The 18120-nt window shown below is 47.4% G+C and overlaps 1 protein-coding gene across 2 annotated transcripts in view; it reads right to left on the bottom strand.

The window, feature by feature from the left end:
* Positions 1–3318, bottom strand: part of LOC123184505 (2-alkenal reductase (NADP(+)-dependent)-like) — a 4562-nt gene extending 1244 nt beyond the window's left edge. The window contains exons 1-3 of one of the 2 annotated variants that reach the window (XM_044596605.1): positions 3307–3318; positions 505–717; positions 213–391 (exon numbers count right to left, since the gene is read on the bottom strand). In XM_044596605.1, the coding sequence (XP_044452540.1) occupies positions 213–391; positions 505–717; positions 3307–3318 (404 nt within the window). Of the gene's footprint in view, positions 1–212; positions 392–504; positions 733–3306 lie in introns of those variants that run through there. The other variant, XM_044596603.1, reaches the window with a different exon arrangement.
* Between the last annotated feature and the right edge of the window lie 14802 nt (positions 3319–18120).

Below are 18120 nucleotides of genomic sequence, written 5' to 3'. Positions count from 1 at the left end.
TCAGCTGTTAAATATGACCAAAAGTAGCAGACACGAGTGATTATCAAGCTTCTAGGATGGGCTAGTAGCCTAGTACCTTAATTACGTGATCGATTATAGCAGAGTAGCAGGCTACGGTCTACCAAGAAAGTAAGCAATAACTAACCGTTTCCAGAACATGAAAATGTATTAACAATGACTAGATTAGCTCGCGACGAATAAAAGTGGACTCACCGAGAACACCTGCGTAGTAAGACAGCGGTAATTCAGGATGGTTGATCTTGAAAATCGACGCAGGCTTAGTGATCAAGGTGTATTCTTCACATGCTGTCATTCCCCACACCAGATCACCTGCCTTGAAATCCGGGTGCCCGGATTCGACCACCTTGCTCACGCCAAAAGTAGTTATAACCTGCTAGGAAGGATTCACGGAGGCACAAAAATGTAAGTGTTCCTTTGGGGAAACAAGACTCGGGAAAGAAAGGCTGAAACCATCCACATGCTTTAAAAAAAAAAATACGCTACCTCCCCAAGGACGAATTCTGGATAGCTGGGCTCCTGGTGCTTGGTCATCCGTCTGCGCATGTAGGGATCGCAGGAGAGGTAGAGGTTCTTCACCATCACCGCCGCCGACCCGGGCGGGACGGCCAGGCGCGCCGTCGCCGTGACGAGCTCCATGTCGTCCTCGGTGGGGAACCCCGTCACGTGCCGCTTCAGGATCACCCTCTTGTTGCTCACCTCCGCCTCCGCCATTCCTTCCTTTCTTTCCTGGACGTACGCAACGCACCGATGACGATGAGCTGGTGATTTTTCAGATATCAAACGCGTTCGGGTGGGTATGTTTCGTGCGTGGCGGATCGAGTTCAAGCGGCTGGTGGGAGGAGCAGCCGGCCGGCCGGCACATAAAACTGGGTTCGTCTTCTCCGCCAGGACAGACCAACTCGTCATCTCCGCCGCGGCATCATCGACACAAGAAACACAAGGTTCTTGCTCTGTCAACTTGCATGAATTATATAAACTATTTCTTTTTTAGGGGAAATAAACTAATAATTGGCAAGCTGATTTCTAACAAGATCTATGTATCAGTATAGTGACATGCATGCACACGTACAATGTAAAAGGTAAACACAAGGTTCTCCGACACTGATTTTTTTTAGGGGTGAGGCTAAGCTTTATTAAAGAATAACTAGAAAAATTGACCATGCGTTGTAACGACGATACATAGCTACACATTTTCATAATAACAAAAACAGGAAATGAGAAAACATGAAAAGATTATGTGACTTTATTCAAATTCATACACTTTTTTTGAATTCATGAACTTTTTTTCAAACCCACGAACAAATTTTGTATCATGAACTTGTTTTAATCCATGAACAATTTTGAGTTCAACAACATTTTTTGAATTCGCACTTTTTAAATTTTGCAACATTTTTTAATTCACAACATTTTTTTTGAATTGGTGATTTTTTTTCAACTTACGAGTGAACAAACCGAAATAAAGAAACAAAATGAAAAAAAAGGCATGAGCTTCTGTCTCTAGCTCTGACTGTGCTCATTGGGCTAGGCTCATGACGCGCAGGCGACCTGCTCGCTACAAGAAAAGTGGGTGTGGCATTACGAGAAAAGTGGGCAGTTCACTGTTCGATCAACGCACAAACTGCTTGCTGATACAAATAGGAGAAGGGTGGACTGGATGGAAGGAAGACCGGCTAATTCTAATAGTGCAGCTAGTCATAATCAGTGGAAGAAACTTTGGAGAGCAAGTGTACCAGCTAAGATAAAAAAAATCGCTTGGAGGCTCGCTAAGAACTCCATCCCTACTGCTGAAACACTTGTCAGAAGGCACATTGGGGACTCGGAAACATGTGATATCTGCTGCTAAGCCAGTGACACATGGAGACATGCTCTTATTGATTGCCAGATATCCAAATCAGTGTGGTCTTTGGTGGGTGAAGAATTAGTGGAACACATAATTCATGTCGCACGGAAGATGCAAAACTTTGTCTGGCAACGATTCAAGATTCGATGGATGAGAAGAAATTTGCCAAGGTACCTGTCACAATTTGGGCTATCTGGTGGGCGATGGTACTTGTCGCAGATTTTTCAAAGCTCCTTGTCAACCATGCACTTTATTAACATGTATATGGAGGATCTGGAGATGATTCCACCAAAGAAAAAGATAGACGCACAGCCCAAAATAAGAGTTGAAAGAAAATGGGTAAAAGCGCCTGCAGGCTTACCAAAAATCAATGTTGATGCTGCCATTTCTAGGCATGAAGATGGAGGAGCTAGCGCTGCTGTTTGTAGAGATGGGAATGGGAAATACCTTGGTGCATCGGCCACAAGATATGAAGGAATAACCGACCCAGAAATCCTAGAAGCTCTAGCTTGCTGCGAAGGATTTTATTTAGCTGCTGATCTCAATCTTCCAAGTATGCATGTAGCTACTGATGGTTCTGCCACTATTAGTCATCTTAAGGGGAAGTACAGAGGAGCATCGTCAATGATTATTCCAGAGGTCCAAGCAAGGTGGAGTCAATATCCTGAAGCAGAGATAGTGCATGAAGGAAGGGAGACAAACTTTGAAGCTCATGACCTTGAAAAGGCCGCAACTACTATAACTAATGGCCGTCATGTTTGGCTTAGTACCACTCCAGACCTTATTTGTATTGATGACATTGTTAGTTCTTGAATAAAGTGGTAACTCTCAAAAAAATCTACGAGCGATACTTAGCAGCTCCCCTGTGTCCCTTCAAAAAAAAGCAGCTCCTCTGTGTGGCTGTGTGTATCCTATCCACTGTTTTAAATAGCCCGCTATAGCCTCGCTATAGCACGCTATAGCGTTTACGAAATGTCTTGCGCTAAGAGACTTTGGTCTAAACAAATGAACAAACATTTTAAATAGCGCGCTATAGCTCCGCTATAGCACGCTATAGCATTTGGAAGAGGTCCGCCGCTAAGATGCTTAGCGCGCTATTTAAAACAATGATCCTATCCCAAGACTCACGCGAAGGCAACTCGAGCTCGAGACACCCTCTCTAGTTTTTTCTACTCCCCTCTCTAGTTTTTTCCAATCTGAAGCATTGTTAACGGCGATCCAATTCCCTCTCGCGTGCGATTTTCGGCCGGTTGGTACAGCTAAAGGAAGATAGTGAGATTCCCTTCATATAAGAATAGAGTAAAGACAAGTTGCAATATGTTTAAACTATTTTTTCTCTATCTCCTTACATCTATCTACACAAGTCTACTTGTAACATCAGCTGCTCCCAAGATTTTGGTGGCGACAATACGCCAACGGAGGCCGCAGTAACCCATGGAGGCCACCACCGCCGCCATGCCTAACCCATGCAACAACATTGTGATGAGGATCCACTCCAACGCCGCGTAAGCCAGCGCGGACGCGTGACCCTGTGCGCCCTCCTGTGTAGCGCCACAGCTTAATTGCTGGCCATCACTGCCATGGCTCCTGCATGGTTGCATGGGATGTGAAAATTCCATTGCATGGCACCCGGATAAGCATGGACGGTTCTCTGTCCACTCAGCCTACAAATGGTCCGTGATGAAGTCATGGCTCGGCAAGGTGTGGGTGAGTCAAGCACCAGACCTGACATATCACGACCGGTGTGGAAACTGCTGTGAGGATGTGGTGCACCACCAAAAGTTTGTGTTTTTGCATGGAAGGCTGCACGCAAGGCGCTAGCTACTCGAGCGAATATGCATCGACGACACTGGAGACGGCTGGAACCTGTACGTTCTGTGGGCAGGAAGACGAAACTGCACATCACGCTCTCATCCGTTGTCCTCACGCGCATAATCTATATATGGACTGAAATGAGGAGTGTATGGCAGCTGCCAGCCTAGGAGTCCGTCAGTAACTCTGAACCTGACTGGTTGCTCATGTTGCTCCAAGAATTGAATGAAACAGAACGGATGCTAGTTCTCATGATCTTGTGGCATGTATGGCATGTGCACAACGAACTAACTCATGACAAGCCAATGATTCCCATCGTAGCGTCGAGAAGGTTTCTATGTGAGTATGTTGATTCTTTGCTGATGATCAAACACTACTCACAGATGAATATAGCTAAATGGAAACAGAAGGCGGACTTGATTGCATGTCACATGAGCAGGACGCCGACACAAGCGTGTCCGGCCACTGATGTTCTCTCAGAGCCCCCGCCAGAAGGGTATGTAAAGCTTAATTTTGATGGCTCCTTTGTTGCAACAATTGGTGAAGCTGGTGTTGGCATGATACTATGCGATCACAATGGGCATGTCATCTTTGCTGCATGTAGATGGCTCTTCAATTGCCCTGCTCCACTCGAAGCTGAGCTTGCGGCATGCGAGGAAGGACTGTGACTAGCCTTGCACTTGTCCCAAGTGCCATTGGTGGTAAAGACCGATTGCGTGGAGAACATCTCTCTCGTCAACGCCGGCGCAACAGATCGGTCTAGAAACATGTACCAAGTTGCTGAAATCGTTGGCCTGCTTAAGGAACGACAAGTTCATGTTTGGAAGATCAGTTGTACATGTCAAACACCATATTGATGTGTACGTGACAAGGGGCTGCCGCACCATATCTTGCTATGCATATCTTGGTAGTTCGGTTAGGTAGTTAGCTAGAGTCTATCTTCCCTTTGTAATCTTATCTCTATCTAGCTTCCTCTCCAAGATGTAATCTAAACTGTATGCGCTATCATGGAGGTGCGCCCCTGCCTAGCCCTCGAGTTGAGGTACGACGCTTTCCGCCATCGCACATGGTACTCAGAGCCCTTCTCTTCCACAACGTCTAAACCCTAAAACTCCATCTAGTGCAAATTATGTCGTCCTCCTCTGGTGCCTCCCAGGCTAGCCTCAACGGCCAAGTCATGGAGAGGCTCTCCCACACTAACCACGTCCTCTGGCGCGCGCAGATCACGCCGCAGCTAAGGGGCGCGGGCGTCTTCGGCTACGTCGACGGCACTACTCCGGAGCCGGCCAGGATCCTCTCCACCAAGGACAAAGATGGGAAGAAATCGACTGAGCCGAACCCTCTCCACGCCAGCTGGGTGCGAGAGGACCAGCAGGTGCTCGGGTACCTGCTGAACAACCTCACCAAGGAGGTGCTCGTGCAGGTGACCGCGATCACCACGGCGCACGAGCTCTGGACGGCACTGTCGGGGATGTTCTCCTCGCAATCGCTCAGTCGCGTCAACAACATCAGGACCTCTCTGGTGAACGCGTATAAGGGCAACAAGACTATCGCCACCTACTTCGCCGAGATGCGCGGCTTCGCAGACGAGCTGGTCGCCGCCGGGAAGCCTCTCCAGGATGATGAACTCTTCTCCTACATCCTCCATGGCCTCGACATGGATTACCAACCGCTCGTCTCCGCCCTCGACGCCCGATCCTCCCCGGTATCCCTCGATGAGCTCTTTTCAATGCTTAGTAATTTTGATCGGAGGGTGGCACAGTACCAGGGATCGGGCGGCTTCAAGTCATCGGCTAACGCAGCAATGCGTGGGCGCGGTGGCTACTCCCGTCATCATGGCCCACCTCGCTCCAAGGGCAAGCAAGGGAGCGGCGGCAGCAACAGCGAGTCCAACTCCCGCGGACGGACCAACTCCACCAACACCAGGGGCCGCCGCGGCGGGTCCTCCAGATCGCGCCTGGACGCGGTGCGCTGCCAGATCTGCGGCAAGCCGGGCCACATGGCGAGGGATTGCTGGTACCGGTTTGATGAGGACGAGGCTTCCTTGGAAGATGAAGAAAAGATCGCTGCTGCTACTGACGGCTCGTACGGTGTCGATACCAACTGGTATCTTGACAGCGGCGCGGCAAACCATCTCACCGGCGAACTAGCGAAGGTAAATCTCAAGGAGAAGTATCATGGCAAGGACCAGATCCACACCGCAAGCGGTGCAGGTATGAGGATACGTCACATTGGTCATTCAGTTTTTCGTACCCCACGTAGACAATTTCATCTTAGGAAAATTTTGCATGTCCCTAGCACCGACAAGAATCTTCTATCTGTCCATCGAATCACCCTTGGCAATCATGTTTATATTGAGTTTCACCCCTTCTTCTTTTTGATCAAGGATCAGGTCACGAGGAAAACTCTCTATCGAGGTAGATGCGTTCGAGGCCTCTATCCATTGAATCCGGAGCTTCGAAGATACAATAAACAAGCTTGTGGTGCTATCAAGCTTTCAGCCACAAGATGGCACGACCGTTTAGGGCATGCTTCATTTTTCTTAGTTGATCGTTTACTTAAAAAGAATAAGCTCATGTTTGTTGGTGAGCGCAATGTTGAAACCATTTGTGATGCTTGTCAGAGACCAAAAAGTCATCAACTCCCTTATCCAGTGTCCACCAGTGTTTCTACTCAACCATTGCAGTTAATTTTTTTCTGATGTGTGGGGTCCTGCTCCAAGCTCCCGTTGGTAGACACACATACTATGTTAGCTTTATTGATGACTATAGCAAGTTTTCCTGGCTCTACCTTCTTAAAAAAAGGTCAGAAATGTTCCAAGTCTTTAAAAACTTTCAGGCGCTTGTTGAACGCCAGTTTGACAGGAAAATTCTTGCTGTCCAATTAGACTAGGGAGGAGAATACGAAAAATTAAACTCCTTCTTCCAAACACTAGGAATTTTCCATCATGTGTCGTGCCCTCACGCTCACCAACAAAATGGGTCTGCAGAATGCAAGCATAGGCACATCGTTGAGGTTGTCCTTGCTCTCTTGGCCGGAGCTTCGATGCCCTTAAAATTTTGGGACGAAGCGTTCCTTACTGCCGTTCACATCATCAACATGCTTCCTAGTAGAGTTATCAACAATGAAACTCCCATAGAACGGCTTCTCCACACAAAACCTTGTTTGAATGTGCGTGTTGGCCCAATCTCCGCCCTTACAACAACCACAAGCTTATGTTTTGCTCCAAACAGTGTGCGTTTCTTGGGTATAGCGATCAGCACAAAGGTGTCAAATGCTTGGACATCTCTACTGGTCATGTCTACATCTCTAGAGATGTTGTTTTCGATGAGATAAAGTTCCCTTTTGCTGATCTACACCCCAACGCCGGCGCCTTACTTCGCAAAGAAATCCTCCTTCTTCCACCTCACCTTTCTGGTTATGATCAAGGGGGGCACGATAACTGCGATGATCATTTGTTGACTAATCCTTCTAACCATTTGCATGAGTTTTGTGATGCCCTAGGAGATCATAGCAATGAAAACAGTGAAGAAAATGAAGAAAATAGTGCAACACACTACCCATATCGCATGTGTCACGATGGAGGGAGCATATCCTCCTCGGGATCCGGCGCGCCAGCTGCGGTAGGCGAATCCGCCTTGGGATCCAGCGTGTCAGCAGCGGCAGGCAGATCCGCCTCGGATCCTGGCGCAACAGCATCCGGCGCGCCAGCAGTGACCGGCTCCGCGCTGACGCGGCCAGCTGTGGCTAGTGGTGGCGGCTCCACCAGTCCGCGCGAATCAGCGACTGCCACGCGCCCTGCTCTCATCGGCCCGATCGGCTCGCGCTTCGGCAGCCAGCCGGCTGTCTACAAGCGGCATGACGCGAGGCGATCGGCTGGCGTGGACCCAGCTAAGGCAGGCACGAGATCAGGTGCAGATCTCTGCCAGCCCGTGGCCACTGGTCGGGTGGGATCTTCTGCGCCGGACTCTTCTCCAACGTCTCAGCCGCGAGCCACAGAAGATCACCCAGCTGCGGAACCTGCCAAAACTACTGGTGTAGGCGGATCTGCCTCGGATATGGCACAGGAGGACTCATCCGCATGATCTTCTATGACGCAGAACAATCCCGTTGCATCACAGCGCCGCACACGATTGCAGTCAGGGGTAACTAAGCCAGTTAATTACAAGCACATAACAAAATATGATATGATCTGTTCTACAGGTGAACCAGGTGAGCCCAACACACTTGAGGAGGCCCTTGGTGATGAGAAGTGGAGAAAGGCAATGCATGAGGAATATGTGGCACTACAGAAAAATAAAACGTGGCATTTAATTCCTCCAAGGCAAGGTAAAAATCTCATTGATTGAAAATGGGTTTTTAGGATTAAACGAAAGTCTAATGGAACGGTTGATCGCTACAAGGCAAGGCTAGTTTCTAAAGGTTTTAAACAAAGATATGGCATAGACTATGAGGATACCTTTAGTCCAGTTGTAAAAGTTGCAACCATTCGTCTTGTCCTATCTATTTCTGTTTCCAGGGGATGGAGTCTTCGACAGGTAGACATTCAGAACGCGTTTCTTCATGGTGTTCTGGAAGAGGAGGTTTACATGAAACAACCTCCTGGGTTTGAAAACAAACATGCACCCTCTCACGTATGCAGGCTTGATAAAGCATTGTATGGATTGAAGCAGGCCCCTAGAGCATGGTATTCTCGTCTCAGCAAGAAGATGCAAATGCTTGGCTTTGTTCCTTCAAAGTCTAACACTTCATTGTTTATTTACAATAAGTCCAATACATCAATATTTGTTTTTATATATGTTGATGATATTATTGTCACAAGTTCATCCGATGAGGCAATAACAGGACTGTTGAAGGACTTAAGTGTTGAGTTTGCTCTAAAGGATCTTGGGGACCTGCACTATTTCCTAGGGATTGAAGTAAAGAAGCACAAGGATGGACTTCATCTCTCCCAGGAAAAGTATGCAAATGATTTGGTAAGAAAAGCTGGGTTGCAAGGCTGTAAACCTACGACTACTCCTTTGTCTAGTACAGAAAAATTGTCTCTCATAGAAGGAACACCCTTAAGCTCAGAAGACAGCACAAGATACATCAGTCTAGTAGGTGCACTTCAATATTTAACTCTCACATGACCTGATATTTCTTTTGTTGTCAACAAGGTGTGTCAATTCCTTGATGCACCAACAAGGTTGTCAGAATCGTGATTTTGAATCGGATCGGAGCTTCGATGGTAGGATCGCAAATCGTAGAATCTTCACTATCAGGATCGTAGAAACGTAGATTCTAAGAACTAAAGTCGTAGAATCATAGGGGTTAGTTTGGATCGTAAAGTCGTAGAATCGTCTAACAGAATCGCGATTCTGACAACTTTGTGCACCAACCACAGTTCATTTGACTGCTGCAAAACGTATAGTCAGATATGTGAAAGATACTATGAGCATTGGCCTTAATTTTAGCAAGTCATCTTCCACTCTTGTTAGTGCATTCTCTGACTTGGATTGGGCAGGATGTTTGAATGATAGACGCTCCAGGGGCGGTTTTGCAGTGTTTCTTGGATCTAATCTGATATCCTGGTGTGCCAGAAAACAAGATAATGTTTTCAGGTCCAGCACAGAGGCAGAGTATAAGGCACTAGCTAATGCTACTGCAGAGATTATATGGGTGCAATCCATTCTTAAGGAGCTTGGTGTGAGAACTACTCAAGCTCCATGTCTGTGGTGTGACAATTTGGGTGCAACTTATCTCTCAGTGAATCCAGTTTTTCATGCAAGAACAAAACATATTGAGATAGATTTTCATTTTGCCAGAGAAAGAGTTGCTAGTAAACTTCTAAACATTCGGTTCATACATTCCAAGGACGCTTTCCGCCATCGCACAGTACACAGAACAAGGCTGGGCATGCAATGGAGCAGTTGGACGAGCACAACAATAGTACATCTTGTTGGTTGGGTAATGTACCACCAGAGATTAGCAACACTATTCTAGATGATTTGTAAAATCATTGATTGTTGATCCGGAAATTACAGACGTAGTTGTAGTCTACACAAGAGAGACAAAAAATAGTAGGGTGGCAAGACGTTACTGCTATTGTAGGAGACAACCGGAAACTCAATCCTTCTATGGTTTACTCCAATATCTCATATACACTATTAAATATAGAGAAATATGTGCACCAACTTCTTAAATACTCAATGGCATTAGAATTGAGAATGGGGTCAATGTGTAGAAGCACTCAGTATTTATACTTCTAGGATTACTATTACTCCTATATGTCATATGATGATTTAGATGAACCCAACTAACTTCATCATGCAGATCAGGACAGTTATATATAGCTAGAACTCTTCTTGATGCTTCATTTTGAGCTAATAAAATCCACCCTTTGTCGAAAGAAAAAATATATAGCTAGAACAGTCATACAAATTCTATGCTCAGCTGATTGGCCGACAGGCGCATTCCATGCTTGAGAGGAATTCCCAAATGAATTTAACAAGAGCACGAGTTATTCTGTGGAAGATATTTAAGAGACTCTTTGTATGCATTTGAACTGTTGGTCCCACTCTCTCGTGTACAAATGAACATGGAGTTGGTCAGCAACTCAAAGACAGTGTTTCAGGTGGTAAAATTGGCCTGAAAGTAATCACTATACCTACGACTACGAGGAAGCTTCTCTAGAGAGCAATCCTTGGTACCTCACGTATTGTGTACTTCCCTGACATTTAGTCCGGAAATCTCTTATTCTTTTTCCATCCTTTTAAATTAGTGACCATGATATGAATTTTTCTTAAGAGGTAAAACATTTTAAACTTTATAAATAATCAATTTAATTATTATCGGAAGGTTTCGCAAGAATGACTAGTTAATTTTAAGTCGACTAATTTGCACATAAATGTTCATCAGTGTGCAATTGCACTTTGGGATGTTCCGTGGCAGTTAAATAGAACCCTTTGACGACGTATGTATTTTTCTCCCATTTGTTAGTTATAGATTTCTCATCTTGTTTCATCTCATATCATGGAGCACTCTTGTCACTTGCATTATCCTTGTTTCCCCCAATAGTTGTTGTTCAATTTCCTTCCACACTTCTGCTGCAGTTTGTAGATTGCCAACCTGCTCACGAACTGCAGATTGATCCCCGTCGACCCTCCGTAGGCGAGTTGAGAGAAGACCAGGAGGTTCACGAGTGCCTCGGTGCGGAGCATGCCAACGAGGAGTACATTGCGGAGCTCCTGCCCGACCCCGTGCGGCCGCCGCCAGGCCGCACCGGGTGGAAACCACCCATCCTCCCCTCGACCCCTACGCACCCCTCCCTTCGCCGCCGCCAGCAACGTCGCCAGGCATCGGGCCTGTGGCGCGGCGGCGGTGGAACTCCTCTGGCGTCCGGGGATCTGAGTCGATGGCGGTGGCCAGATCTTCACCCCCTTGCGACGTGGATGGCGGGCAGCGGCGGCTAGGACATCACTCCGGGTATGCCACGCATCACGAGGATTATGGCGGTGGTGGCCATCTCCTCCGTCGGAGGTGGTCGGCCTGAGGCTGGGTGGTCGGATCTCGACATCCATCATTTAGTCCCGGGTGCGAGTCGGGGAGACATAGTTGCCAGTGAAAACCGAGCCGATGACGGGCGATGGCGGCGTTCTGCGCCGTTACCTTGATGAAGGCATCGTCGTGTAACTACTGTCAACCCACTCGTGATGCTCCGGAGGAAACCCTAGGATCTGGTCTTCCAGATCGTATGATGGCGGTACTGTGGTGTCATTTCTCTTTCGGGAGCATTGTTTGTGGAGCAGCGCTGGAAGACAGAGGCAGGAGGTGGAGCGTCTTCATCTTGCACGGAGCTTCGATGGAGATGTCAAGTCATGCCTAGCTGACAGGTGCTACGCTGTGTCATACCTGATCGGTAGGTGCTACGCATGACAGAATTTCCAGATTCTTCGCGTCTAGATAGACAAGCGCTGGGCGGTGGTGCCGTTGGGCGCCCTGGTGGCGTCGACAGATGGCAGGACTGGCAAGGATGATGCGGATCTTTCTTCTGAAGATGGGTCAGCGGTGCGATGATGATGACGGCTAAAACGTGTGCATGTGGTGTACGCTTTAGGTCTGTTATACCAGTTGTTGGTTCCGATACATTATGTGGATGAATCGGGCGACACCGGTTTTAGATATGTATTAAGAGTGAGAGCACTCTGTATTATCGAGTTTGTAGATGTATGCGGTTGCTTCGGGTGGCTTCATGTATGTTCTTGTTAGACCTTCGTTGAATAATCTTTATCTTTTCTTTACCTATTTATCTTTACCTAATAATTAATTAATTAAAGGGCTATTGCTTTTTTCCTCCTCAATTTTGGTCCAAGATTTTCATCCGTCCGTTGTTACAGGATTTTCGTACATCGGAAAAAACAGTTCAGCCTTTCGGCGGCATGCGTTGTGGCACACCAATGAATCCGGCAAAAAATAGTTGCTGCTTTCAGGGATCGAATTCACCATCCGCCAACAGTTTTTCTCACACAGATCCAACTGATCTAAATAAGGCTTGTGTGAACAAAAGAGATTTCGTATGTATTGTATAGTACCATCTCGCGTCTTTGCATATAATTTCACCAATTTATATATGAGTATAAGTTGAAATCAATAAGCGCCTTGAGATTAATAAGGAGAGGGTAATGAGTGGGCCGAAATTAATGGAAAGACAGAGAGAGATCCGGGTATTCAGGGAGGAAATAGTGGGAAAGAACTTGGCTGAAGCCATGCCGATCAAATCATGGAGGGACTAGTGGGAGAAAATTATGGGATTAAATTGGGTGAAGCCATGCCGATATTAAATCATGGAGGGATTAGTGGGAGAAAATTATGGGATTAAATTGGCTGAAGTTGTGCTGATTAAATCAGGGCGGGGTTACTGGGAGAAAATTATGGGATTAAATTGGCCGAAGCCACGCCATTTGTGGAGGAATTAGTGGGAAAGAATCATGCGATTAAATCGGCCATTCATGGAGGGATTAGTGGGAAAGAATCATGTGATTAAATCGGCTGATGAGCAAAATACACACTAGAGTCGATTCTCTAGAAATGAGGCTTTTATCTCTGTTGCAGCTCTGATACTATATGCGTACCCAGTAAAGATCCTCCTTGATCCCTCTGCTCCCTCCCGGGTCGCCCCCTCGCGGCGACCGGTGGGCTCCAAATCAGGTGCCTCTAGCCCCCTCCCCTCCCTCCCCCGCCGCCGCCCCGGGGCTCGGACGGGCAAAGCCCGACCGGCGGCGGCGGGGCCCTCGCGTTCCCATGGTGGCTAGGTTGGCGCGGCGCAGCCCCTCCATCCTGGGCGCGGCGCGGCGGCGCACGGGGTCGTGGTGGGCTCCGGTGTTCCTGTCGGGCTTCGGGCGGCGTGGTTGGTGGTGGGGCATGCGGGGGTTGCTGCGGCGACGGGGATGGCACGCTAGATCTGCGCGGTGGCGGCTGCTCGCGGCACGGGCCGGGAGCGGCAAGGGCCTGTTGGCGGTGCGCGGAGGCTGATGCGCTCGTCGTCGGCGGCATGGTGGCGGTGGTGGTGTTGCGTGCCGGTCGGATTTCGCCTCTTTTCTGGCCGGCGGCGCGGGTTTGGGGCCCCGGCCCGGCGCAGCTGCGGTCCCAGCTGTGGGCGGCGGCGGCGTGGTGGCTTTGCCGTGCCGGCTCCACAGCAGCTCGGCGGGCCGACTGGGGCGGCGGCTGGCTTTCCGGCGTCGGCTTGCCTCTAGGCGGCCCGTTTCGACCTTTGGCCCTCTCCTCGTCGACTGGTTGCTACCTCCGTCGAAGGTTCGGCCCTCCCCCGACTTCGGTCCATCGCTCGTCTCGCGCTCGGCAGCAAGATCAAGCTCATCTCGCGCCCGGCAGCAGGACCAACCTCGTCTCGCACCCGGCAGCAGGACCATGCTCGTCTCGCGCCCGGCAGCAAGACCGTGCTCGTCTCGCGCCCGGCTGCAGGACGGGTCGATGGAGGCCAATTTTGGCCGGCCTCTGGGTTTCGGCGTTGGGGGCAGCCCAGGGGTGCGAAAGGCGGTTCCTTTCCGCTCGTATCTTTGGTTGGGGTAGCGATGGGTCTCGACTGAGGTGGTGTGCAGGTCTTGGATGCCAGGGTGGTGGCTCCGCGGTGCTCTTGGGCAGAGCCCGTGGTTAGGTGCTGCCCGGTGGCCATGGTCGTGTGGGCGGCGTGGTCAATGGGATGTGGCGTCCGGCGGTGATGAGTGTTGGCCGGGGTGAAAACTTGTTCTATCTTCGGACGGACTGTCGGAGGCGAAGCTCGCTCCCTTCTTGAAGGCGTTATCGCGGCTCTCATTGCCCGTCGTGTTGCTCCAGGGAAAATTCTGATCCTCGGGTCGGGTGGTGATGGCGCTCTGGTGTCGTAACCTTCTTGAAGGCGCCACTTTGGAGCACATGGTTCGTCATATGCGGCTTCTTCTCTTCGCGTTGGCGTGTCCACGGTTGAAGACTCCGGTTTCTCTTGTAGTACTAGGGGTAGTGTTGCTGCGCTCAGCGCCTATGTATCCAGCCTTGGGTGTGTGCGTGTGTTGTGGTGGTGTGCGTTTGTATCTGAGTTGTGGTCGGTCATTGCTTTATATATAAAGCGGGGCAAAAGCCTTTTTCGGTATATACACACTAACTATTCACTTCTAATATAATTTTATTGGTTTATTTGCATATTATTGATAAAATACATATAATTTCCAAAAAAGGACACATATAATACATATGGACTCAACTCTTTTGACAAAAAATTGCGGGTGTCTACTATCCGACCCTATCACGTTAGACGTCAAAGAGACCGTGGTGCAGGACACCTGTTTCAACTACGGTCGGGCTCCGCCCATTCGGGCTGACCCATCCAGATAGAGGTCAGAATAATGGATGGCTACGGATGACTTATCCGATACCAGACACCCCATCTCGCTCGTTGTGTCAATCGCATACCTGGCATTCATACCTGGCATGGAGATCACATTCGCGCTCGCAAAGTTTCCGGGTTTTGTGTGGAAACTAGAATGTCATCAACTGGTCACATTGTTGTATAACTTTTGTAACATTCAAAGAAGAATTCGAAAATTCACAACCAATAGGCCATGCGTTGTCTACCTACTACAACCTTAACGTGGCTAGCAATTTTTTTACTATGACGAACCTTAACAAGGTTCATCATCCATTCACCAGGAGGGCCTTGACTTCCTTCACTATTTATAAGTTGATCCGTTTAACTACTTCACGATAATTGGTGATTTAGTTCAGACAATGCATGGATCAAGTATAACAGAGACCGGTGTTGAATAGATGGATAAGTTGGCCACCATTTCTGATGGTATCAAAGATTAGAATTGATAACATGGATGAGTCGTACATGCAAGCTTTTGTTTCCCCCATTGTTTGCAAGGCACGGGCATATTTGTTACTATAGTGGGTTGCAATAGGGGACGACATAGCTTTTGTTTCAATGAGATGGATTGATGGCGCATAATTAAATGAGGACGCATCAATTCAAGGATAATTCAAGGAGACGACATTTCAAAAGTCCCACGAACGCATAAATTTGAGTATATGTCAGTTTATCTTGCGTTACAACGCACGGTATGCTATAATATAATAACTATTAAGAAGAAGAAATTTGCGAGGAGTGAAGGAATTAACTCCCAACGAAGCATGCAAGATGGAGCGAGTATGACCCTTAAATAATCTAATGGTTCTGCTGCATTTTGATTATTATGGATAATATGATCGGACTTGTCATACAAAAATCATAACACAAAGCATCGTATATATGATTCTTAATGTGAGGCTGGTATATATTTGTGCTAAACCTTGGCCTCCGCCTCTTTGCTGCCGCCGAGTTGCATCTCCTGAATGTTGTCGTAGCTGATATTATAAACTTTTTGATGAACACGTCAAGTACATCCCCCGTTGCAACGCACGGGCATATGTCCTAGTTAATAAAGATGATTGTATGCAACGATGGATGCAGAGGCCAGAGGATTTATCCTTATTTTCTAAAAAGAAAACATGGCGGAGCTCCGCTGCGCCAGTACCTGGAGTGCATCGAGGAGGAGGGCCGTCAATATGAGCTCTATAGGTTGGGGTGGCGACGGTCATCGGCCTTTGCTCCAAAGACGGGCGATAGGAGAAGCGTTCTGGCCCTTTGTATTCAAGCATGCGAAAACTTTCCGTTTGTGTGTCGTCTTCTTCATCCGCATGGTACTTGGACCCCAACCCAAGGTCACACAACTTTCATGAATCATCAATTTATCATTCTTGTTCTCGTTTTAGCTTACATGCCAAGTGCCAAGGAAAGGACCAAATATCTGGTTCCCCAAACCAAACTGATCTGCCCCAGTTGGCTTTGATCTTTTAGTGATGTGTTGTTGGGTACTCCAGGAGTCCAGGTTATGTGCAGCTTTCCTCCTAGTAGGCATGCTTCAACATGCCATTCAAAATACTCCAGTACGATTTGGATTTCATTGCAAAATTTGGTGGTGGTGGTTAACGGGGCAGGCAAAACACACCTAACGAACCATTCCAGCTAACAACGGCTGATGATAACATGTACATCACCGGATTCCAAAACAAAAACACAGCTGGAACATGCTGAAAACACATTTTGATCAAACTCCAAATTGCACGACACTCCCATTGGGGCACCGGCCGGTATCCCTGGATCAAACGAGCGCACATCAATTTTCATCTGGAGCCATTAGAAGGTGATCGGCCTGAATGCAGGAATCCTACCATTTTGAAAAGAAAAAAAAAACACTGCCTCGGGACAATCCTCCTAAAACCACCGAAGGAGACTCCCTTCATCAACTTAACAGGCTAGTTTCTAACAGAAGTTATATTTTGTTGTACTCCAATATCTCAAGCATACTCTATATAATAGGCAAAGGAAACATATGTGTCCACTTCATAGTTCTCAACAACAGTAGCAAGACTTTGGAACGGGTAAATCAGGTGAAGTGCTTACTATTTATACTAACTACTATAGCTTGAACAGTCATAACACTTTGATGAGCCTACGTAACTTTGTCATGCATAGGTATAATCGTATACAGCTAGGACAGCCATAAACTTGGATGCTCAAAGAACTGGGCAACGTGGGATGACACTTAGTGCCGGTGACACCTTGCTGATGGCGGTTTTGACTTCTCTCTCCCTCCCCTCTCCGTCAAGTGTGTCTCGCCTCCAATCTCCTATGTCTGCACATTTCATAAGAGCACCACCTACTCCTCAATGCAATTGCTCCACAGCTCATCCATCACCCTCCCCTCACCAGGTGATTGCGAGGGCACACATGATGCGATTGGGAGGGAGGTCTGAACTGTGGTCCGTGACCCGAAAGCACAACCATGGCGTTCCACCGCACTTGGATGCACCCAGGAATCCTCGGTGCGGCACCAGGATCATGGTCAACAATGGAGATATTGCACGTGTGGTGTGTATTTGAGTTGCTATCAACTGCCTTTGCTACCAAACGTTGAATTATTCATCCTTGTTGTGCCAAAATGAATGTGATAGTAACTAGCCTAATCAGACTTCGATTCACCAACATATGGTGCACAGACTGCACGCCACCACACACTGGCGTCCACAAGAGAAGCAGACATTAGTGGGAAGACAAACTTTTAATCCTAATATAGGATACAGCCGGAACCTCAAACCTTCTACCTTTTGGTGTACTCCAATATCTCATACACTATTAAATATAGGGAAATATATGCAGCAGAATTGAGAGTGGGTGCAATTTGAAGAAGTGTGGAGAAGTTCTCGGTATTTATACTACTAGCATTACTACTACAGCTATATGTCATACGATTTAGATGAACCTAACTAACTTAATCATGCAGATCAGGAAAGTCATATACAGCTAGACCTGTCATACAAATTCTATGCTCAGCCGAGTGGCAGACGAGTGCATTCAATGCTTGAGAGGAATCGCCAAATGAAATTAACAAGAGCAGGAGCTATTGTGTGGAAGATAGTAATAACAGACTTGCATGCACTTGGTCCGTTGTTCCCACTCTCTTATGTACAAAGAGTTGAGCAGGAACTCAAAGGCAGTGTCTCTAGAGCAATCCCTGCTACCTGCCGTATTGTGTACTTCCCGACATTTAGTGGCCATGTTATGAATTTTTCTTAAGATATAAAATATTCTAAACTTTATAAATATTGAATTTAATTATTATCAAAAGATTGCTCTAGACTGGCTGATTAATTTTAAAGTGAATTCTGGTTTTTACCCCGTATTTTGACATTTTTTACACTAATTGCCCCGTTTAGCGGGGTTTCATCCGTTTTATCACATTTAGCAAAAATGTTGCCACAATTTACCCTGTTTAAAATTTTGTGAGCATTCTGACCGATGGGTCGCAATTGTAAGGTCTAGCTAGAATGCCAAGTCACTGGGTTTTTTCGCAACGGTTTTCTACATGCTGAAC

Source organism: Triticum aestivum, chromosome 2A, assembly GCF_018294505.1.
Source record: "Triticum aestivum cultivar Chinese Spring chromosome 2A, IWGSC CS RefSeq v2.1, whole genome shotgun sequence".
Lineage (NCBI taxonomy): Eukaryota > Viridiplantae > Streptophyta > Magnoliopsida > Poales > Poaceae > Triticum > Triticum aestivum.
Note: the sequence above shows the minus strand (reverse complement) of the source record. Positions and strands in the feature narration are given on the sequence as shown.